Source organism: Ornithorhynchus anatinus, chromosome 10 (genome assembly GCF_004115215.2).
Source record: "Ornithorhynchus anatinus isolate Pmale09 chromosome 10, mOrnAna1.pri.v4, whole genome shotgun sequence".
NCBI lineage: Eukaryota > Metazoa > Chordata > Mammalia > Monotremata > Ornithorhynchidae > Ornithorhynchus > Ornithorhynchus anatinus.
Window position 1 is genome coordinate 20151370 of NC_041737.1, and position 24904 is coordinate 20176273.

Below are 24904 nucleotides of genomic sequence, written 5' to 3' on the forward strand. Positions count from 1 at the left end.
TGAGGGCCTGGACAGGGAAGGGTGCTGACCCCTACTCTATTTGTGTCTTGTTCACTGCTGCCCAACTACCCTTCTGCCTGACATGCCTGCTTGCCACTGCATCTCCTTTCCCTCCCTTGGACACCGCCTTGCTTTTCTGGTTACTACATCCACTTGGCCATCTTGTGTTTTTGGTTTAAAACTCTTCAGAGTTTGTTTTTTTATGGCATTTATTAAGCACTTACTATGTGTCAAACACTGTTCTAAGCACTGGGGAAGGTACAAGTTAGATCGGACACAGTCCTTGTCCCACATAGGGCTCACAGTCTAAGTAAGAGGGAGAACAAATACCCTCATTTTACAGTTGAGGAAACCAAGGCACAGAGAGTTTAAGCGACTTGCCCAATTGCCAGAATTGGGATTAGAATCCAGGTCTTTCTGACCCCCAGATTGCTCAGTTCATGAGGTTTGACCATCCTGGGTCTATGAAAACAAAATAGGAATCTTCGTGTTGCTCCCTGCACTTTTCATGGGTCTCTCATGCTACAAAAATCACATTATCTAGGCCGTGTTTTGATCTGAAGATGCATTGCTATTCAGATTGTGAACAAGTGACTGTTCTTTAGCAATTTCTTCAGAGCAGTCTAGTTAGGCTCTTACTGGCATTGGCAAATAGAGAAATGCCCAGTAGTTCCCATATGCAATTCTCCCATTTTTCTTCTTACAATGGTGATTATGTTGGTTTCTTTGAAGTTTTGTGGCATTTCTTCAGTGTTCCATATGTTTAGAAAATTTCTGCAGATGTCTGAGGATTAAGTCCCCCTTTGCTTGTAGAAATGACTTTCCCACTCTTCAGGAGCAGAAATTGCTTTCTTTAAGTCAAACAAAGGTCATAACCTTTCACTGGGCCCCCCTCTATACTTCTAAAGGCCTCTTCATTAATGGTGGAGGTTATGTTGAGAAGATCTATGTAAGGTTCCTTCCTTTTAATGTAGATGGCTCTGCCTATCCTCTTCATAAAACCTCTGGTGACCGTATCCAAATCCTTCTTGAAACTGCTGATATTTCCACTCTGTACAACTTTCTCCCATAGTGAATATATATGCTGAGGAAGAAGTGGTTCTTCTCCTGGAGCCTACCACCTTCGAGATGGAATGAGTTGCCCTTCATTTTGCCATTTGGGGATTTGGTGAAAAAATTCTATTTATCGTGATTATGTTGTCTTGTTTTTGTCTGTCTCCCCCGATTAGATTGTAAGCCCATCATTGGGCAGGGATTGTAGCTATCTGTTGCCGAATTGTATATTGCAAGCACTTAGTACAGTGCTCTGCACATAGTAAGCGCTCAATAAACACCATTGAATGAATGAATGAATCCTGTCCTCCCTTTTACAAATTTGTAAGTCACTATGTCCTCCTTCTACCAACTCTATCAACTTTATTATATCTTACTTTCCCAGTGGTACAGTAGTGTTCTACACACAGTTAGCACTCAATACCACTGATTGATTGGGAGCCTGAGTGATAGTCCTCTACTATGAGAATTACACGGAACAAACATGTCCCCCGCCTTCAAAAAACACTCATTCAAAATGCATATATTTGGTGGGTGTGAGAAACTGGAGTTGGCTGGAAGGCAAAAGGGAGAAAGACGAGGAAGAGTAGGAAAGGAGAGAATAAAAGTGAAAAAGAAGAGAAAGCAGTGAGTGGCCACTTTTGTGTTTCTGATGTTTGGTCCTCAGAGTTTCCTTTTAGGATAATATGGTACCGCAGATCACAGAAGGGATATTTTGAAGGCCTGCCCTCAGAGTAGGAGGTCCACCTGACCAACAATACCTAGATGAGGACAGAAAATCAAGAGGGTAGGAAAAGGTAACAGCAGCCCCATACAATGTCCCTAAATGCGAGAGCACACCTCAACCCCCTTTCCCTGTGGCTAAGGGTGGAGAGGTGAGACATGTAATTTGTTCCCCATGAATAGCAACTATGGAATAAAGCCCACGGCAGAAGTTATTTCTCCTGGCTCTGCCAGCCTGATCTTGTAAACTCATAAGGTTTAGATCAGAATCAGATAACGGAAACAAATGCTGGCTGGTTACCTGAATAGCACCATGGCCTAGTGGAAAGAGCATTGGCCTGGGAGTTAGAAGTCTTAGGTTTTAATCCTGGTCCTGCTATTTGCCTGCTGTGTGTCTGTGGGAAAGTCACATAACCTCTCTGTGCCTCAGTGTCTTCAGCTGTAAAATGGGGATTCAGTACCTGTTCTCCCTCCCACTTGGACTGTGAGCCCCATCTGGGACAGGGACTGTGCTTGACCTGATTAACTTGTATCTTCCCCAGTGCTTAAAACAGTGCTTGACACATAATAAGTACTTAACAAATACCACTGAAAAAAGAATCTTTTTAGATTCCTGCATCAATAATTACAGTTATTTTAACGTTCTCATTATGTGCCTCACACTCTGCTAAGCGCTTGAGTAGATAACAGTTAATCAGATGAAATACAGCCTGTCTGTATCCATCTCAAGATTTGTGCATGGTCTGTTTCCTGCTTAGAGTAGTCTTTCACAGTCACCCGCTTCTTGCTCCAAAAGGTGCCACCTCCATGTACTGTTTCTACCTTGACTCAATGTGTTGGCAGCAGGGAAAGGCCTGATGTATGTTTGAACCTCAGGATCCATGTACCTGCTGCACCACCCATGCTCAGTTCTTTACTATGAGGTTTACATTCTCCTAGAACCCCCAATTAAAGAAAACTTCCATTATAATTCTCCCCGTATCCAGTGCTGCTCGGGGTCCATACGAATGTGTGCACAACCATTCACCCAACAAAGTGTCATCCTGTACCCAGAAAGTCCCATGTTCTGGAAGAACATCTCTCTTATTTTCCTGTCACATTTTAGCTAAAACAGAGAAGGTGATGTAGACGTAGATGATAGAGTGAAAAGAAGCAGTAAAATGCACCTCAGAGAGGTCTGTAGACATACAATTGGCCACTTCCTGCCACACATAAATTGGTTGTTTGGGGAAACTGCTGCAATATAATTCATTTTATTTCAGCTCCAATTGTGCTAGAGGTCTGAAAGAGTTAATATACTTCCAAAAGAGAACACAAAGGTGAAATTATTCTTAGGGAGTAGCTTGCTTATCTGATAGGATCTGGCAGGATTTTTTCAATTTCAGGGGGATAAATTCTTTGCAGTTAAGGCCCCTATCCTGTTGCATAAAAGCAAGTGTTTACAAATGGAGAGTAATCCCATGCAAATTAAATGTTCCCGAATAGCACCCTAGAGATTGGCATACTTCACTGAAGATTTTTTCCTTTTCATTGACTCATGGTTATTCGCAGAAAGGCATTTTTATGTGATTTACAGAGGTAGATACAAAATGAGATTAATTAACAGTAAGCTCCACCATTTTGTATATTTATGTTCCATAATCTTTTTTGAGGGTGTCTTTTTAAAAAAGGTTAGCAAGAGAGGTGTCTCTTTTCAGCCTTTTTTTATTACCTGATCTTTTTCCCTTTTCAAGAACACAAACCCAAGAGAAAGAGGCAGGTATGCTATTACTTGCAAATAAATACAATTGGATTGCAGCCTAATGCAAGGCAACTTTTGTTTCCGCACACTGAAAGCTTCATTAAAGCACAGTGGTGCTTCTCACTGGAGTTAGTGACCTTTTGATATCTATAAAGAACTTTACAAGGACTTAAATTCTTTTTCCTTTGTCTGTGCACAATGTTCTTTTCTCCTGAAAACGTATGATGAGCAGTTCATTCAAAGGCTACAGGATTTTTAAACCCCAGTTTAAGACGATTTCAGGTGATTTCCGCATTTTGAAACACTGATCCGAGCTTAGCTAAATAAAGCTCTGGCATAAAAATAGATAAGTTTCATTGTCCACTCTACCTTGAAGTGCAGAGATGCTAAATCTCAATTCTGCACCTCAGCAGAGAACTTTCCTGATTTGGGATATACAGTGATCAGGTAGAATAATGTATTTTCATTTTTATCATATTAGATTGTAAAGGTTTTCATCATAGTCCCAGTGGGTTTTGAGTATCTGAAAGTTAGGAGATAGAATTTCTTTTATAGATAATGAGAGGCTTGTTTCAGTAATGTATGAGGTAAGACAGCAGTCTTTAGTCTCACCGTTGTGTCAAGGGGTTATCAGTTTACTACAGTAAACTGTTGGATCCGTAGCCATTTTGTGTCACATCCCTGGCACAAATTTGTATTGTGTCTGAACTCATAACTTACTACTTAAATGGTAAGCATTTAAGATATGCCATAATTATAATATTTATTATGAAAGACAAAATTACTACTGAATACTGTGCAGTGATTTTTTTAAACATTTGTCCCAAATTGTTGTAAAACACTGAAGTAGTTTGGTTTAGAAACTGCTTTGTTTAAAGGAGCTTATGTTATTTCTATATTCAGACTATTTTTTCCCCTGCTGGACCATTTGAAAATTAAATTTAAACTATTATTAAACTCAATTTAAGTATGTAGATACAGCAGCATACAAATATGCTTCAGCTCAAGCTTACGGAGTTTATGGATTTGTGTGAAGGTTGTATATCTCCCTATCAATATCTTACTTGAAAATATTATATTTTCCACCCAACAAGCACTTTTCTGTACTTATGACAGACTTATTCATCTCATAAAGATGGCTATTTGAAATAATTATCAGTATCAGAAATTACAATTGAAAATGACCCTTATCTGTTCTTATAGAATGTGGCTTTTGTTGCCCATGTTTTTGAAATCAGTTCAGCAAACATCATAATATGATTTCTTCTTGAATGTAATGGTAGATAAAATGATGAATATGTGCTAAGAAGTCAACATAGAAGAACATATATTAACAAATTACTTGTATTTTGAAAAAGCATTCCTGTAACCAGTTAATCTTTAATTTAATCGTTTTTCTTGTTTAACAGGTTTTGATTGAAAGTTTTACTAATTGAACAAAATATTTTAAAATATGTGGCATGTTATAACTAGAAGGAAAATGTTTGTTCTTTCATACATTTACTGAGCGGCATTCATTTTCTTTCCTTTTTCATTCTGAATTAATTCAATTGTTTTAATACCTGACATTAAAACTTTGACAGAATATTGAAATGATAATAAAGGAAAATGTATTTTTAAAAAAATCTTGTTAAAACAACTTCAGCTATATTTCTCAATTTTAAAAGTAGTCTACATTGAAAAAAAAAACAGTCTTTGTCAGTAAATTCAAGACATTATGGAACAGACTTAGGTTCAGGAGAATCAACAGATCTGGTGGACTAATTTTTTTTTTTTAAATCAGCTCTCACAGAGGCCAGTGCTGTGGAATTTTTGCCCATTTTTGCCATCTGCCCTTTCATACTCCAGGGACACAAGGAGGTGGTTTCCAAAAAAGGGAGGATGAGTGTAGATAGCTCTGCAGGTAAGGAGAGAGGTGCTAATTTTATTTCCATGGCTCCTCTAATTGAAGACGAAAAAGATTTTTTCTTCCACAAGTGCCTACTGTATTTACAGGGTAGTTAATTGTATTTATTGAGCATATGCTGTGTGCAGAGCACTGTACTAAGCACTTGGGAGAGTATAACAATACTCTCCCAATAAATATATAACAATTTATATAACAATAAAAAGACACATACCCTGTCCACAACGAAGTTACAGTCTGAACAGGGAGACAGACATTAGCATAAATAAATAAATTAAAAATTTGTACATAAATTCTGTCTTAGTAGAGCAATGGTAAATTAATTACTAAGTTTATGTAAGCAAAAATGAAAAAAGATGAATTATTGTACACCATATAGCTACAGGCCTCATATCATAAAAAAGATATGTGGCTTATTCAACTGCTTTTAGATTATTTTAGTGAGATATGTTTTATGATTACTGAATCTGAAATCAAATCAAACTTCCTCCCTTCTCCCTGGAAGTGCTGGTTGGGACCCACTATGGTATCTTAGCCTCCAGTGGCTTGGTCTCTAAAGAGTCCATAGGGCAGTATGGCCTGATCTCCAGGGTCTTTGGCCAAGAGAGGTGAAGGATATGAGGGATGGTGGGGATTAGATGCAAGCAGCAGCTTGGCTTAACTACAGCTATTAGAAGTAGATTAGAACAGGGAAAAGTCAGATGGTGAGGAACAGCTAATTTTCCCAATTCTTGAGCTTCATCAGTTAAGGCAGCAGGTGTAATGCTACTATTGCCAGGCTAACATGAACACCAAGGAGGAGATTATACCTAAGAGGAAGAATTTGTTGAAAAAATTTGTTCCCAAAAGCTAGAAATAACACCATGACACTGAGAACATGAGGTAGAATTTTGAGAGATTAATTTATTGGAAACTGGCAGAGAGAGGACAGTCCTGAGAGTCAGAAAGACCTGGATTATAATCCCAAATTGGCCATCTGTCTGCTGTGTGACCTTGGGCAAGTCACCTTCTCTGTGCCTCATTTACCTCATCTCTAAACTGGGGATTAAGACTGTAAACCCTATGTGGGACAGGGACTATGTCCAATCCTATTAGCTTGTATATAACCCAATGCTTAGAATAGTGCTTGTATGCAGTAGTAAGTGCATAACAAATACCATCATTATTTAATGAAAATCTTTCACAATATGTCAGCACAAAAATTAAAGCATAAAAACACAAAAAATGCCATTACCATTGGTGCATCCTACCCAGAATTCAGTCTCCTACCGTGACAATTTTTTGGAGAAATCATGAGATTTCTGCCATCTTTGACTTTCAAGTCTGTGTGACTAATAACTTTTGATCATTGCTTAATTATTTGCAATAATTAATTGTAATTAACTATCAATACTTAATAATGGTTGTGCTATTAAGTGCCTACTTTGTGCCAGCACTGTACTAAGCACTGAGGTGGATACAAGTTAATCAGGACAGACATGGTCCCTGTCCTACGTGGGCCACACAATCATAGGGGGAAGGAGAACGTTCTACAGATGAGGAAACTGAGCAGAGACTAGTCAAGCTTCCTGTCAAGGTTGCACAGGCAAGTGGAGGAGCTGGAATTAGAACCGTAATTTGTTCCTAATTCTAGGGCCGACTCCTAGACTTTGCGCTTTCCACTGGGCAATGCCATTTTGCTATCCTATCATTCAAGGATAAAGGTGACAGGTATTTGCTGCTTGGTTCATTATGGTCATTGTCTTCCCATGTGTCTACACAGTTGCACCATTATCCTTAGAGGGCTAGTTTTATATCTTTTAATCTCTGGCTATTTCCTGTGTTGAATAGATTTAAACCATGACAACACATTTTTCCACTCCAAATTTCTCCCTTGCTGATCTAAACCCAGGTTGATAGTAGAAAATGTGGTGCGTTCCTCTTCTCTACTAATCCTTTTTCTTCCTGGCCTTTTAGAAGAGTTAATTTGGAATGGGAATACATACTAGGGGATATTTATTCATTTAGGTTTCTGTCTTTGACCCCCTATTTTGGGTGAATGGGGGAAGCACTTTAAAATCCTAACCTGACCTCATCTCTGACTCCAAGTCTACCAGACTACAGCTATCACCTTCAATTTTTTGTTGTTGTTGTTAATGGTATTTGTTAAGCACTTACTATGTGCCAAGCACTGTACTAAGCACTGGAGTGGATACAAGGTTGGACACAATCTTAATCCCCATTTAACAGAGGCAAAGGGAAGGTAGGCAACTTTCCCAAGGTCATACAGCAGATAAGTGGCGGAGTGGGATTAGAACCAGGTCCTCTGACTCCCAGGCAAGGGATTCTTTCCACTAAGCCACAGTGATTGACAAAGTTCCAAAAAGCCCTCCTTCAGGAAGCTTTCCATGATTAGTTCCCACCCCACTTCCAGTTACATTAACCCAACAGGCCCCCTTAGCACTTACGTTTTATATCCACCTTTCATGCTTGTGTATCTTTATATACCCAATTGTAATTCAACAATTTATTCTTCTGTTTAATTCTGACACAATTTACAATAGTATCTATTTCATCCGTATCCTTGCTCCCCCTTCTGTCTCTTGTCATTTTTCCTTTTTCTATTGGTTTAAGTTCCGTATGGGCAGGAAATGTACAACCTCCTAGGCACTTGGTATAAAGCTCTGCACTGGTTTATTAAATACCATTGATGATGATGATGATGATGATAATGATGCTTCAGTGTCCCATTCATGTGAAGAAAGATTTAACTTAGCCAGAAGGTGAACTTCTGTGGGTATTCCCAGTTACCTACATTTTTTTGTTGCTGAGGCCAATGGTGGTTGCGTGCACCTTCTGCTCACTCCGTTTCTCAGTCCAGTTGCCCAAAAGCAGCTAGTTACTTTCTTTTGCTGTCCACACCTTTCAGGAAAAGGGATTTAAGTCTCTAGTTGGAAATATAAAAAGAATTGTGCCCTTTTTTTCAACGTACAGGTTTTCTAGGTAACTTTACTTGATGTCCATTGAATTTGCAGTGAGTAATGAGTAATTGAATGAGTAACTGAACCACCACTTGTTTTGGAAGTTGATGAATCAGCAAAATAATATTTAATTAAAGTTTTCTGATTATAACACTCCTCCACACAAGCTTTGGATCATCTTAGTGGAAGAGTTTGTATCTAAAACTTTCCTGGTTAATGAGTATCTTCTGTTTAGAAAAGAGATCAACTGGATATAAGCTAAAATGATATCATAGACATTATTTGCTACAAAAGGTGTTACAGCTCATATTGGTTCATTATTCTTTTGGATAAGAACAGAAATTTCCTGATGTCCTGATGGGGAGGGCCCCAAACCAGGAACCTCTTTTAAGAGTGGAGAAATTTTTTGCCATAGTGCATATGCAATAAATGTTTAGCAATTTTGCCTCAAGACACAAGTCTTAACTATTTGTGTTTCCCAGGTACCACACCTGGATCCACAATTGATTTCCATAGCACCCTTGATGTAGCATTCATCCAATAACTGTATCCCGGTTTTTCCTGTTGGCTCAAGTTTCATTTTGTTAAAAATAGCATGTCCTCATGTATATTTTTTCTTTAATGTATTCTTTAAGGACTTGATTTTTTTTTAATTGTAATTTCCTCTGTGTGATCCTTGAATCACTTTTGTGATTTTCTGGAAATGTGTCCAATTTATTTTTTAGTCTAAAAATGATAGAAAAGAAAAAGGTAAATGATGCAATGTCATTGTTGGATTTTAGGAGCCTGTTTTATTCACTGGAACAATGAGAAAAAATTTGGATCCCTTTGATGAGCACACTGATCAAGACCTATGGAATGCGTTGCAAGAGGTAAGTTAATGAAATCTATTTTAAATTAATAATCACAGATGTTTACATGCTCCTTAAGGGAGCTTGTCCATGAATTTGGTTTATACGCTTCCCCAATAATTGACACATTGTTGAAGGTGTATAATGAATTTATTTAGGTGCTCGTGGAAAAAAAAATACTACAAAAATGCTCCAGATTTGTCATTTTTCTTTTTTCCAAAGAACTACAAGTGCTTTATGTCCATTACCTTTTATAGCCTCAGGGGACCGACATAAAAGCTGGATTGAGGGTCAGGAGACCTGGGTATCAATTCTACCTATAACTGAGTTTCACTGGGAAAACTATTTAATCTCTCAAGTTTTCCTTTTCACTCTGACAGTATCTGGGAAGTGCTTAGAGTTTCCCTAAAGAAATGTGATTTTTAGATAAAATATGATTAAAAATCAACTTATAGTTATTAGTATTTCACTGTCCAAAAAAAATTTCAGTAACCTAGTTAATGTAAGACTAAAGAAGAAACCTTGAGTTTTACTGTTGTAAAGGTCTGTTCATGAAGTTCTCAATTTCCCTTCTCAGATATAAAAGTGGTTGTGATCATTTGGTTGTATATTTGTTATTTTATATCATGCTCTTCATTTTTTAAAAAATATCTTAGCCTTTTGAAGAGAAAATTTAGCCTGTTATGAGACATAAATCAATACTGTTACAGTGAGCTATAGAGCTTACTTTTTCATTTAAAAAAACCCTGTAAATGTTATTACTCATACTGCCAGTTGTTTTTGTTCTTTTGGATTACTATGGTTTTTCACTAGGGAGAGGTGTCACTGATTTTACTCTTCCGGATAAATTTCCCTATCATTTTATCTAGAATGAGATTTTGCTGTTTAGAATCAACTTCGGCGCCAGACAGTTTCTTTCCTGTAATTCTTGTTTTGTGAGGGTGTGTCAAACAATAAGGTTTTACACGTTCACCGCGCTTCTCAGGAGATAGGGACTGCTTTCACCTTGATCTTAATTCATTTATGCAGCTTCTACTTGGAGAGTCATTAAGGATGCACTCTGAGATGCATTAGCTTATTTTCAGGTCAACACTAGTTTTCAAGGTGGCAAGAACTGTTTGTTGCAAAGTGTGAAAGATAGATTCTGCTGGCCTCTGCTTGTACCGCATATCTAGGACTGGAAAACGCTTTTGTGATACTCCTTGATGGAACAGGAATTACTAGAAAATCATTTTTCCACGTGTCAAGAGAAATAATCATGTAAAATGTCACTGGCTTGAATCTCTGACTAAAGGTGAAACTAGTTATATCTACCCTACAAAAACTGAGTGAGAAATGAGGAACCCTGAACACCCATGCACCGAAATGTGCTCAAGTCTAATAAATATTCAAGCTTGTGTTAATGTTCATGCTTTGCAACTGCTATTTAGAAAAATCTGAATATAGAAGAGGTATCCATCTATGTCTCCCTGCTTCTTTAAAGAGAATTAGATACTTTAATTAAGTGCAGAAAGGCACTGAAAATATCCCAAGGTGGTAACAGAAATATAACCCTTTCCATAGCTCAGCTCGTTTAACCTTGAACTATAAGGAAACGCTTATAGATGGGCTGGTGACATTCATGGGAGCAAAAGTGATTATTTGAATTGGTTTAGAAGGATCCTTTATTGTTCTATTAATGCTATAGAAATACAGAAATTACTGATACTTGAATATGAAAATGGAATATAACTTAGAGTTAGAAAATGATAATTTTGAACTTAATGCTAAGATCTTTGTAAGTGCAATATTAAATGAAAACCATCCCTAAATTACTGCTTTTATTCAAAAATGGCTCTGTGCTGGAGAAAGATGAGCACATTGGGTACTTTAGAATGTTCTTCATGGATAATTTGGAGTTTCAAGGCCATCTGGCCTTGGGAGGCTCACCATTTTGGCCCTTTCCCTAGACAACATTTAAGGCTCACTGAGCTTAGATTTATCAATCCCTGTAATAGTCATTGGACTAGGAGTTTCTTCACTTCTGAATTGCCATGGAATTCCAGCTATTTGTCAGTGTAGTAACTATTTATTTTCTTGATCCGTTTTCTTCTCTCTCAGATTTTTCCTTTTGGCTTCCAAATTTACTTCCTATCAGGCTATATTTATTGAGCACTTAGTGTTTATTGAGCACCAAAGTCTTGAGAACTTGAGAATGAGAAGCATTTTGGCCTAGTGGCTAGAACACAGGCCTGGGATTCAGAAAGACTTGAGTTCTAGTCCTGGCTCGAGTGTATATCTGCTGTGTGACCTTGGGCAAGTCACTCAATTTATCCGTACCTCAGTTACCCCATCTGTAAAAATGAAATTAAGACTGTAACCCCCCTGTGGAACATGGACTGAGTCCAACCTGATTAGCTTGTATTTACCTCAGTGCTTAGAAGAGTGCCTGGCACATAGGAAACACTTAACAAAATCCATTAAACAAACCCCCCAAAAACTTGAGACTGTGCATTGAAGGATCAGGGATTTGAGAGGGAAAAAAGAAGAGAATGGGGAAAATGTGAGGGAGGAGAAAAAGGACAGGAAGAGAAAAGATCATTTCAGTTCATTGGTCAATGGTATCTGGTTTTTTTATGGTATTTCTTAAATCCTTACTATGTGCCAGGCACCATACTAAGATAATCATGTTGGACACAGTCCCTGTCCCACATGGGGCTCACAATCTTAATCCTCATTTTACAGATAAGGTAACTGAGGTACAGAGAAATTAAATGACTTGCCCAAGTTCACCCAGCAGACAAGTTGCAGAGCAGTGATTAGAACCTGGGTCTTCTGACTCCCAAGCCCTCGCTCTGTCCACTAGGCTACTAGGCCACTAGGCCACTCTCAGCCCAACTAGCTGGTCCCTGATGAACATGATCCAGGCCACTTTGTCTAGACATTTAAGGGAAGAGGGCACCAAAAGGCGATACCCTCTGCCACACTCCAGTACAACGTAGCTATGCCCTTGGGAAAATCAGGTTCATTTTCTTTAAATTCCTTATGAATAAGGAAAGGACGTACTCAAGAGTTCTTCTAGGTGGATAAATTCTAAAGCAGTTCCTTCAAAAGCATTCCCTAAATGTCTCCAAAATTCTTCAGAAATTCTAACAGTATTAATTCTACAAGTAACGGCTTATGGTTGATATTTTGAATACACTCAGTTTGAATCACCATCCTGGCCCCAGAGAGGTTTACCTTCATCATACATTTCTTCTATTAGATAGGCCTCAGCAGTATCTCATAGAGCATTCACAATGGTGGATTCTAGCTGGAGAATGTCTGAGCATGCTTTGACAGCCTCAACAGGATTATCATCTCTTGAAAGGCAAGGACTATCTACTGTGTGCTTAAACTGTGCTAAGCCATGTACTAAGTTCTTTGGGGAGTACAAAAGAGAAAGTAAACTTGATCCCTGCCTTCGAGGAGCTTGCAGTTTAGCAAGGGAGACACTTGAGGCTGTGTCTTTTATTTGAATTGTAATGAATTCCTTCGTGTGAGTTCTTGGTCCTGAAGTCTTCTATGGAACCAAGCTTCATCCATTGTTTTCAAAGGAATAATCTTCCCCTTGTCTGTCCAAGCTCTGGTTTGACCGGCCTGCCTCTCAGCATCTCTATCAGCAGGTGGGTTGCTTGTTGGGGGACGCCATCCCAGACTAAGCCGCCCATTTCCTCAGCTCCCCCCTCCTTGCGTCGCCCCGCCTGGCTCCCTTTGTTCTACTGCCCTCTCCACCCCACAGCACTTGTGTATATATGTACATATCTATAATTCTATTTATTTATATTGATGCTTGCTTACTACTTTTGATGTTGTCTCCCCGCTTCTAGACTGTAAACCCGGTGTGGGCAGGGATTGTCTCGCTGTATTGCTGAATTGTACTTTCCAAGCGCTTAGTACAGGGCTCTGCACTCAGTAAGCGCTCAATAAATTTAAGTGAATTAATGAATGGGGCCGGGGGGAGGGTGAGCAGCTCAACCCCAGGAGCTAAGGGAAGGAGACAGCTTGCCCTCACAGCACCTAGGAGGAGAATTATGGGATTATGGTCGAGGAAGAGGCCAGAAAAGTTCTGACTCACCCTGCATCCAGGTGAGGATTATGAGAACCCTGCACATCACAGTGGAAGGATCACAGACCTGGGAGTTAGAGGACTTGGGTTCTAATGCCGGTTCCAACAGTTGCCTTCTGTGTGACCCTAACGACATAACTTCTATGTGCCTCAGGTTCCTCAACTGTGAAATGGGGATTCAGTGCATGTTCTCCCTTCTACTTAGACTGTGAGTCCCATGTGAGACAGAGACAGTGCCTAACCTGTCCCTGATTAACTTATATTGACCTCAGCACTAATAGGAGTGCTTGACACATACCTTAACAAACACCATAAAAAATAAACAACAACAAAAAAAACAGGTCAGGCTGGGGACTGTGTCCTGCCTGGAGAGGATGAGGAATAAAAGTCACCATCTTAGCTTCTCCTCAGGTCTCTCTTTAGTTCCAAGGGGAGGGGCAAGTTATTCATGTGTCTCCTTTTTGCCCAAAAAACAATGATGGCAAAGCTAATGACATCAACCCTTTGGTGCAGAGTCTGTGGGGGCCATTACCATGCCCCATCAACCCTGTGGCATGTGTACCTATGATATTGAATACTGTTCATAGGAGGTTCTGGTAAAACTAATCAAGTTGGATGTGTCGTTTGTAGCAGGCCCAGATCACATGATCTTATAGAGTACAGGATGCCATTACAGCCTCTTGTTGCCAAACTCATCCATTAAAAACAAGACATGCTAGATGGCCTTTTTTTAATTGTGCTTCATTTCTTTATCTATCTGTGTGTCATTGAATAGTGTCCTACCTAGGTAACATATAGGTTTGGGTAGCAATATTAAATTCTCTTTTGCCAGTGAAAGCCTTTGATTGTATATAGGATTTCCTGGGTATTAACTTGGTCTTGATCTCGATTTTCTTTAGGTTAATTTTAGCGCGTAATGCTGTGCCAACTTTATAAAGCAATTCATAGTTATTTGTGCATTGTTTTGCATAATTTATAATGCTTGTGCCTCAAGAGCACAGTCATCAACATACCACTATTCCTAGATGAAATGTCTCAAAACCTTTAGGTGATATTTGCCATATGTTAATTTGGAAGAGCCTCTGATTGATTAGAAATAGATTATGACTCCAGTTTCAAGATTCAAAAAATATTAGCATAAAGTCTATTGAACTGGCCCATATCTATCTTGGGTGATGGGGAAAGGGCCAAGGGTCACCTTTAACTCAGACTCAACCAACTTTATTTTCACAGGGTGGTCTCAGGATCTTTAAGAATTGTTCAAGGCAGCAGAATTTGCTTAGCAATTACCAGAATCCTAGTCTGTTAATTGCTCGAATGCTTTTTTAAGGGCTATGAAAACAATATAGGGGTTTGAATGTCCTTCTCTGTGCTGTTCCTGTGTCTGTTTCAATGTGCTGTGGGTTGCTATAGGACATTTTTAATCATGAGTTAAAATGCAGGCCTGGGAGTAAGAAGGACCTGGGTTCTAATCCCGACTCTGTCACTTGTCTCCTTTGTGCCTGCAAGTCACTTAACTTCTCTGTGCCTCAGTTTACTCATCTGTAAAATGGGGTTTAACATTGTGAGCCCCAAATGGGACATGGACTGTGTCCAACCTGATTAGCTTGTATCTACCCAAGCACTTAGTACAGTGCTTGGCACATAGAAAGCACTTAACAAATAACATTAAAAAAGTGCTCCCACAGCAGGGCACAATGGAAATGATCTTTGTTGCACATCAGCTATAAACCATAATTCATAGATCGGGCCTGGGAATCAGAAAGACCTGCGTTCTAATCCCAGCTTTGCCACTTGTCTGATGTGTGACCTTGGGCAAGTCATTTAATTTCTCTGTGCCTCAGTTACCTCAGTGCTGAAATGGGGATTAGGACTGTGAGCCTAATGGGTTGATTAGATTACCCTAGAGCTTAGTACAGTGCCTGGAACATAATAAGTGCTTAATAAATACCACAAAAAATATTATAAAAGCATTTAACATCATCAGCAGGTCTCAAGTCTTGCAAATACTAACAATTTAGTTCATGCAAGAAGAGTTTGGATGAATCACTGATGTGAATTTAAACTAAAAGGAAAGGTATGGATGTTGAGGGGAGATCTTTGGTATGTAAGATTACACATCCCTAGTCATTAAGAGAGTAATTGTTATAAGATTTCTCTAAGAATCCTGTTGCCACTGTCAGAGAGAGAATACTTGTTTTGAATGGATCTCTAGGTGTGGATTTAGGAGTTTTGGGCGGGGAGTTTATTGAATAAAATAACTCTAAGGAACTGATTACTAGGTTGTATTTAAATTTGGTAAAATTGGACTATGAATATAGATAGCTAATTTTAAAATTGGGAGTTTTATTTTAGCTTCTAGTTTCCTGATTCACATATAGCAGCATCTGCAGGGCAAGTGTTTCTTTGGTAATCGTAGCTCATTCTGGCATTTGCAAGTGATGTGAATGGTGAAATAAATAGCTCCCACTCTACACAGTCTGGAAATTAATTCATTAAACTGAACTAAACAGAAACATAGCCTCAATTTAATATCAAGAGCTTTAAGCAATAAAATATAGCCGGGTTGTGGGAGGATCAGAGAGGATCATCAACCACCACGCCCTCTCACAATCAGATCAACGGGAACAGAACCCTGGAAGCTTTGGGATGTGCCAGGGCTTGGCTATGGGAGTTAGCAAGTCACAAGGCAAGCAGCTCACAGCAGTGCTGCAAGATAGACAGAAGGTTGACATGAGACTTTTAACACCTTCCCTGACAGGCATTTGTATGGGCAAGATTTGAATTGCCACAATTTCTTCCATTTTCTTAATTATAATAATTTTGGTATTTGTTAAGTGCCTACTATGTGCCAAACACTCTCCTAAGTGCTAGGAGTATAAACATGGCACTCACAGTCTAAGAGGGAGGGAGAGCAGGCATTTAATCCCCAATTTGATGAGGTAACTGAGGCACAGAGAAGTTAAGTGACTTGCCTAAGATCACAGAGCAAGTAGGGGGCAGAGCTGGGGTTAAAACCCAGACCTCTGCTCTTTCCACTAGACCTTGCTACTTCAGCATTTTGTGCCTAACTGTAAAAAAGATGATGACAAATTTGTTTTCAAAGGAAAAATTTTCTAATGTTTCCAATTCTGCTAGTGTACTTGGAATGCATGGAAATTTAGACCTTAGGCAAAACCATTATCGGGTCAAATCCGGAAGGGCTTCATCTTGCCCAGTAGTCTGTCTCGGGCTTTGATAAGTTGCTTGAAGGAGCTGTATGATGGTTACATTCCTTGACATCCATTCCTGGTAAGGGATGTATTGTAAATATCACTAAAGCATTTCCCATCTAGGTGCCTAACTCTCCCCTTAGGGACCCGATACATAGTACTAACACAGGAATGTGCCCAAGCTACTCTTGAACCTACTGATATTTTCAGCCTATACTACTTCCACTGGCAACAAAATTCCTTTACTAACTCTGCAGCATGCTAATCTGGAACTATCATCTTCAAGCTTCATGAGGTTCTTTTGGTGCCTGTTGACCCTGTCGTCATGATATTTGGTGAACAATAATTCCGTGTTCCCTGCAACTTTCATGTACCTCATCCAGCTCTGTTGGTCCTTCCTGAAATCTGACAGATAGAACCACAAAAGGCAGGACTCCCATGGTTTCTTATGGTGTGTTACTTCTCTAGAAGCAGTATGATGTAGTGGATAGAGCATGGGTCTGGGAGTTAGAAGGTCATGGGTTCTAATCCTGACTCAGCCACTTGACTGCTGTGAGACCTGGGACTTTAAGGACCTGTCAAATATAAGTCCCAATGCTTTGCTCAGTGATTTCAGTCTGCAGGGGGATGCAGGAATTATCTTTCAGGGCAAACGATTCCAGGTACTTAGTAAGCAGTATGGCCTAGTAGAAAGTGCATGGACCTGGGAGTGAGGGGACCTGGGATCTAATCCCAGCTCTGCCACTTATCTGTTGGGTACTTTGGGCAAGTCACTTCTCTTTACCTAGTTTTCTCATGTGTAAAATGAGAACTTCAATACATAATCTCCCTCCTGCTTAGACTGTAGCCCTATGTGGGATAGGGACTGTGTCCAACCTGATTATCTTCTATCTAACCCAGTACTTAGTACTGTGCTTGGCACATAGTAAACACTTGACAAATATTATTATTGCTATTATTATTATTACTAATATTATCACAGAAAACTTGGGGCCTAAGGGGCTCAAAAGTTGACCCAGTCCTTTTGTTATTGCTGTTGCCTACTTTAATTGTGTAGTACCCATTTTAGGGCCACAATTGATTATCTTTTGGCCTGTCATTTTGAAATGTGTTGACTCATTGATCCTGTTATTGTGATAATGTATAATCTAAAGCAGCACACTGTCTCCATTGAATCTTCTCATCAAAAGAGATTTTCATGGACATCTGCACCACCTAATGTGGTAGTATGTGAGATCATTTTAGGGAATTAAGAGATTAGTTACATATAACCACTATTCTATAAAGACAGATTACCACAAAACAACCAACTTTGCCCTAGCCCAAAAGGAATGGAGTTAAGCTTGAGAGTAAAGCACTGCAATTTTCCGTTTCCTCCATGAACTTAGAGTGAGAGAGCCCAAGAGAAATGGTCTCTTAATCAGCCACCTGCCATGGGATTAAAATTTGCTTGGGACCTCAAAAAAAAAATTTCAAATCTGTCTTATTTTCCCTTTTTCTCTGGTTTTCATGGGAGTCTCTGACCTGAGATACTCCCCCATATTTTTAAATGTTACTTGTTAAGTGCTTACTATGTGCCAGGCAATATGCTGAGCACTGAGGTAGATAAAATAATTGGCTTAGAAACGGTCCCTGTCCCAGGAGGGGCTCACAATCTAAATTGGAGGAAAGATGACTTAATGTCCATTTTACAGATGAGGTAATTGAGGTCCAGAAGAATGAAGTGACTTGCCCAAGGTCACACAGCTAACAAGTGGGGAAGCCAGGACTAGAACCCAGATCCTCTGGTTCCAAAACCCCGCTCTTTCCAAAAGGCCACACTGTTTCTCCATGACACCGTCACATTATGCTGCACACATAGTAAAATACAATGTCATATGCAACGTCTGTGTTAGCGTTCTCTACTGCCATCCATGTTGCTGCTGCCTGCCTCATGTAAGCACTCCGGGCAACTCTGCTCTGAGTCCATGAGTGTTAGTGGATCACCCCTTTCATGCCACCACCTTTGAGAATGGCAACAGCACAGCTTTCTTTGAGCAAAGTGGTGAATTTGAGTTGGATATATTTGAGCAGGGCCTCATAATCACCATCTTCAGAAGGCCCCACCTACCACCACCCTGGCATTCACAGATGGTTTATGTCATATACCACCTGAGGTTGGCAATGAATCTACTTCTGTGGGACAACTTTTTATGTATTTCAGTGGATGCTTGTATTCTCATAGCCCAATAATGTGAGTTGAGAAAGGCAAATTTTAAGGGATATAAAAACTTTGTCAGGCCTAATAATTTTCATATATGTAATATTAAGATTTCCATATATGTATGTGTAATCTCCCTTTAGACTGTGTGCTCTTTGTGGGCAGGAATTGTATCTATCAACTGTATTACATAGTACTTTCCCAAGCACTTAGTGCAGTGCTCTGGACACAGTAAGAGCTCAATAATATCAGTGGTGGATTGATTGGTGAGTGTAATGAAAATATATGGGTGCATGTGCATGTGTGCGCGTGCGCACCCCCCCTCAATGTTCTTTTTTTCTTTCCAAAAAAAAAGATTCAGAATTTTTCCTACTTAGGTGTTTGCACTCTAGCTGTTATTATATTAAACCCTTATTTTTCACTTCGTGTATTGACCCAAATAAAGCCCTCTCTTGTCTTCCAATCCTAGAAAAAAAATGCATATTCCTAAAAGGGAAATTACTCAATTTGCTAATCTTTCCATAAGATTACATGTTCAAAAAACCTTGGATCCAACAGTTACTTTTTCAACCAAAGCGTGAAGAGCAATCAAGGTTTTCTAAAATTTACCCAAAGAATTATTCCAATTATAGAGGTCCTTACAGATATTAGCCGATTTGTTGCTAAGCAGTGAGATTTTCATGACAAGTCTTGTAAGAAAGTCTGAAGCGAATAAGGTGATGCATGTTAATACTATCAAGGAACCACCTAACTACCCCATAAAATCTGTTCTCTCGAGTTATAAATTTCTGTCTTGACTTGTCATTAGGGTGCTCTCAATTATCATTATTGGGAGTAACCTGAATAGATCCTGAAACATTCATGGGCTTGGAGTGCTTTGAACAACATCTCCTCAAGGAAAGAATTTTGGAAATTCCGTAGTTGGCTAATATTCCTGTTTTGATAGTATTTATTTTGCAAGGTAACTTTTGGCATTTGCTTTGGTATCTCTAGGTGCAACTAAAAGAAGCTGTAGAAGATCTTCCTAGTAAAATGGACACCGAGCTGGCAGAGTCAGGATCGAATTTTAGTGTTGGACAGAGACAGCTAGTGTGCCTTGCCAGGGCTATCCTCAGGAAAAATCGAATATTGATTATTGATGAAGCAACAGCAAATGTGGATCCAAGGTACAGTACAGTAGTAATGTCCTACAACTTTCAATGATTTCACTGGTAAAACATTTGATGGTGAGCCAAATTATTTCTGAAGTTTGGGAGATGGGGTTGATCTCTTAGCTCTTTTAGTGACATTACTAGTTCTTGAAAGCAGAAATGAGAACTGTATTTGGTCCATGATTTTAGTAATATGATGAAAAATGATGAGTACCCTTATAGAAGCAAGTAAAAGCTTCTCTTGTACAAAAGAGTGTAAGAGGCCTGAATTCAGCTCTCAATAAATGCAGAAAACTGGGGAGAATATACTTTTCTGCTATTTTGGTGTAACAGTTGTTATCTTCAGGTGTGTAAATTTTGGCTTTTGTTGTTTTTCCTCTTTTTTCTAATCTTGGGCTTTTGTCTTTTCATTTTACATTTTTGAAAATTCCCTGCCTGAAAATACATTTATGCACAAATTGCTAAATTCAGTTTACAGACCTAGACTAGAAACCAGGAGTCTTGTGTAAGCCGGCTTTAGGTTCAATCCACTTGAACCACAAAGCGTAGCTATTCTTGCACTAACTGAGTTCTCCTGTATTCTTTCCCATAACTTTGAAAGCCGTAAGTCATTTATGCAAATAAATTTTAAAAATCTACATATCAGGAATTATTTTAATATCTATCTTTATGTATCTCAATCGCATTAAATATTGAACACTTACTGTGTGCAGAGACTGTAATAAGCGTTTGGGAGGGTACAATACAACAAAGTTAGTAGACATGTTCTGTAACCACAGTGAGTCTCATTTTTGTATTCATCATAAAATAAAAAACTCAACTGCCATAACTAATTACTGGCTAGCTAAAGCACAATTGAGATATTATATTAGGCTTTGTAGAATGTTGTTTTAGATCAAATTTTAAGTATGAGTAATTGTAAGTTATCATAGATTTACATTTTGTTTTTTCTTATACTTAAGTTTTTTAAAGTGGAAAAAAAATTTCATTAAATAATAAAAAATCATTTTGTAGACTCCATGTAATTCAAGTGTCAATTACATAGTAATTCAATCTTAACTTTATGATAACCTAAATTGAGTGTTAGTCAAAGAATTCCTCAAAATCCTTTTTAATATTTTATAAAAAAACCTGCTTTGGAAGAGTCCAGAGAAAGCATCAGTCTGTAACAGTATAACAGTACAAAATTATAGTTAGTGTATAATTTGGGGGACATGTTCTATGGAATAAATAAGGTCTTTTAAAAACTAATTTTTCACTTGGCAAATACTTGTTCTCTGTTTCTAAAACTTCTTAAAATATTTATCTCCATTTTTTGCCCTTGATTTCAGAACTGACGAGTTGATTCAAAAAACAATCCGTGAAAAGTTTGACCAATGCACTGTACTGACCATTGCACACAGGCTGAACACCATTATTGATAGCGACAAGATAATGGTAAGGATATTAGTGGCTACTGCAGTAGTAATAATAGTTATGCAGTCAATGATAAACAGTCTTCTGAGCCTTTTGGTAAAACTGATGAGCCTTTTGATAAAACTGACTAGGGAAGTGAGGAAGAAGATGTCATGTACTGAGACCAGAAGGAATAGCTTTAGGGGGTGAAATTAAGGATTTCTTCTCTTGTGCAAAGTGAGAGAATCCTTAAAAATTGGTTAGGGATTGGGTGGCAAGTGAGTACTTCGTATGACCTACCATCAGAGCAGTTGTTACCTCTCTGCTCCCCCTTCTGACATCTTCTTAGCATGCCCAAAAGAAGTGGTTTGGGAAGGAGAGGAGCTAATGACCACACATAATGCTGCTGCCCAGAAACATACATCTTCCTCAGATAAACAATGAGGAAATAGATGGAGGTTGCTCGCCCTTCCTCAGCTAGCCGAGTTCATTGGTTTGCCAGCCCTCTGCCATCAATTCTAATTTTTCCATTCATTAAATCCATGAGCTGGAAAGGACCCCCGGCAGGGACCTTTCCAGTCTTGGTCCACCCTGAATACAGCTGCACATATCATCATTCTAAAAAATCATTTGAAACTCACTGTTTTCCTCACAAGCCTCCACACCCTATCCATTTCTCCTCACATAAAAAAAAACACACTTCCAGCCTCTGGCATCAAGGCTCTCCATCAGCTGTCTCCCCCTTCCTTACTCACTGCTTTCATACTACATCTCACTCATGCTCTTCACTCCTCCCATACTAATCTTTTAATTGTTCCTCACTCACTACTCTAACCCAGCTTTATGTCTGCCTTTCCATGTAGAACTACTTCTTCCATTCTTTAAAGTTTTTTGTTTATTCATTTACTTACTTGGTTTTTTAATTATTTATGTCACAGGGCCAGTTTTTGACTGTGAGGATAAAGGAGGTCAAGAATTTAAGGAAAGATGTTGACCAGGAGAGGATAGGCTTCAAAGAGCTCATAGGGCATAAAGCTACCATTTTGGCTCTTTTCAGCCCTGATTGAAATCTCTCAGCCCTTTTCAAAGCCCTGATGATGAGCAAGGCTGAGTGTCCAGCCCAAAAAGCTCTGGGGGCAAGAGCTGCGTCTGGTCTAATTGTAAATACCCCAATGCTTAGTACAGTTCTTGGCACATAGTGTCTACACATACCACATTACTGTTATTATTAGTGTTATCACTATTATTATTATTGTCCAGGTTCTGGGAAGCACCTGATTGTCCATGGTAAAATTTTTCCCTCTGGTGGCCATTGCTTTGGGACAGGTGCCTCCTGACTTAGGCTAAGTATAAGTCTTCAGGTCTGTAGGGAAGAGCAGCTGATCACCCACTGATCCCAAAAGGAGTCTTCCCAGTATCAATGAAGCTATTTCATTTTTGTGTTGGTTTTTCAATAATGCCTTGGTACTGTACTCTTTCTTATTATAGTACCATGAAGTAGAGGAGCAGCGTGGCTTAGTGGAAAGAGCACTGGCTTGGGAGTCAGAGGTTGTGGGTTCTAATCCCGGCTTCACCACTTATCAGCTGTGTGACTTTAGGCCAGTCACTTCATTTCTCTGTACCTTAGTTGCGGCATCTGTACGGTGGGGATTAAGACTGTGAGCCCCACATGGGACAACCTGATTACCTTGTATCTACCCCAGTGCTTAGAACAGTGCTTAGCACATAGTAAACGCTTAACAAATACCATCATCATCATGAAATAACTAAAGGTTTAGGAATGACTTGGTGATGAAAGGGTATGTTGTTTGCCCTTTCTCTCTCCTCCCCCTTTTCCCACTCCCGCCATCCACCCTACTTGACAGTGAGATATTTTAAAAAGCATTAAAAACAACTTTAGGAAACACAAGCAGCTGAACCTCTTGATGTTTGAGAGGGCAGAAAAGTGCAGGTTGGGACTTGAAAAGTGATGCTTGCTAATGAATGCATAACCAGCAGTATTTTCGTAATAAAGTCATGAAATTGCAAGTGTTTTAGGTATAATAATTAAATTTTGCTTCACTGGTGAGTACTTCTGTACAAAAGACTGAGGGATATGGTTTTGTTTACTGTCACTAACTCAAACAAAAGACTTGTTAGGAAACAACTGCAATCTAATTAATAGCTTTGTTTAAATGTTCACTCTCCAAAGGGATTTGCCCAGTTTTGGTTCATTAAGCAACATTAATGTGTTGAGTTTAGAAATGCTACTTTATAAAAATGTTCTTTCAGTTGAAACTTTATTAAACACAGTGCACTTATAATGACGGCTCATTTTAATCTCCCACTTTTGCTCAGTTGCTGAAGAACTATAGAGCAACACAGACAAATTAGAAATCCTCTTTCTCCTAATACTCATCACTATCTGAACATTAAATACAGCTCCCATGCTGTAGTTTGGGGATTAGCTGGCTAATTGCAATCCTCTTGTCTTTCATCCAATAGCACAGGCCTGTCCTTTGAATCCCAGCATGCCTTAGTCCTTGAAGGAACTCTTTGAATGTACAAAGAGTTTTACTTTCCCCTCTGTATAACAGGGATGAATCCTGACCCCAAAGTATGGTAATGTCATTTGAGGCTACCTCCCTCCTCTCCTCTCCTCTCCTCTCTCCACATCTCCAGAACCCCAGCAGAGAAATGTTCAGATCTGGGAGCCAGCCCACCCACCCATGGCAGCAAGGCAGCGGAGATGAACCCGAAGACCCTCCTCCCCCATCTGGCTTCACCCATTTTCTCATTAGGGAGAACCATCCAATGAGATTCAGAGTGATAACACACCGCCTGGCTCGGGGATGGAGCCAAACACCACTCAATCAATTGATCAATCAATCAATCATATTTACTGAGTGTTTACTGCATGCAAAGCATTATGCTAAACACTTGAGAGAGTACAATATAACAGTGTAAGAGAGTTGGTGGACATATTACCTGCCCACGAAGTTGGTAGACACATTACCTACCCATGACGAGCTTACAGTCAAGAAGGGGAGACAGACCTTAATATAAATAAATTGCAAATTATGTGCGTAAATGTTATAAGGGCTGAGAGAAAGGTGGATAAAGGGAGCAAAGGGTGAAGCAGAAGGGAGTGGGAGAAGAGGAAATGTGGGCTTAGAGAAGGACTCTTGGAGGAGAGGTGCCTTCAGTAAAGCTTTGAATATGAGGAGAGTACTTGTCTATCGGATATGAAGAGGGAGGGCGTTCCAGGCCAGAGGCAGGATGTGGGCAAGAGGTCGGCGGCAAGGTAGACGAGATGGAGGTACAGTGAGTAGGTTGGCATTAGAGGAGCGAAGAGTGCTCAAGTCAGCCAGTCACCAGTGCTGGCACATGCATATCTATTCTCATGTCTTGTCTTGCTGAGTTCAGCCCCAAAACTTTTGAGCCAGGGGCAGAGTATCCCCTCCCCACTTGTTGGCAAATATGAATGAGTTTTTCCTTGGAGAAAAAAGTGTGGATAAGTAATTGTGACCAGCCCAGGGAAGTCACCAGCACTCTAGAGGCTGAACAGATATCCAGGTTTAGCCAGGACAGTCATAGATTTTTGTAGGCAGCCCTGGCAACTTTATAAATAGAAAATATCCCAAAA

The 24904-nt window shown here is 39.3% G+C and overlaps 1 protein-coding gene across 5 annotated transcripts in view; it reads left to right on the plus strand.

Moving 5' to 3' along the window:
* ABCC4 (ATP binding cassette subfamily C member 4) overlaps positions 1–24904 on the plus strand; it is a 252819-nt gene that overhangs the window by 212337 nt on the left and 15578 nt on the right. For 4 of the 5 annotated variants that reach the window (XM_007667967.4, XM_029073683.1, XM_029073686.2 and 1 more), the window contains 3 exons: positions 9166–9255; positions 19727–19899; positions 21216–21321. In XM_007667967.4, coding sequence (XP_007666157.2) covers positions 9166–9255; positions 19727–19899; positions 21216–21321 — 369 coding nt within the window. Of the gene's footprint in view, positions 1–1072; positions 1208–9165; positions 9256–19726; positions 19900–21215; positions 21322–24904 lie in introns of those variants that run through there. The other variant, XM_029073687.2, reaches the window with a different exon arrangement.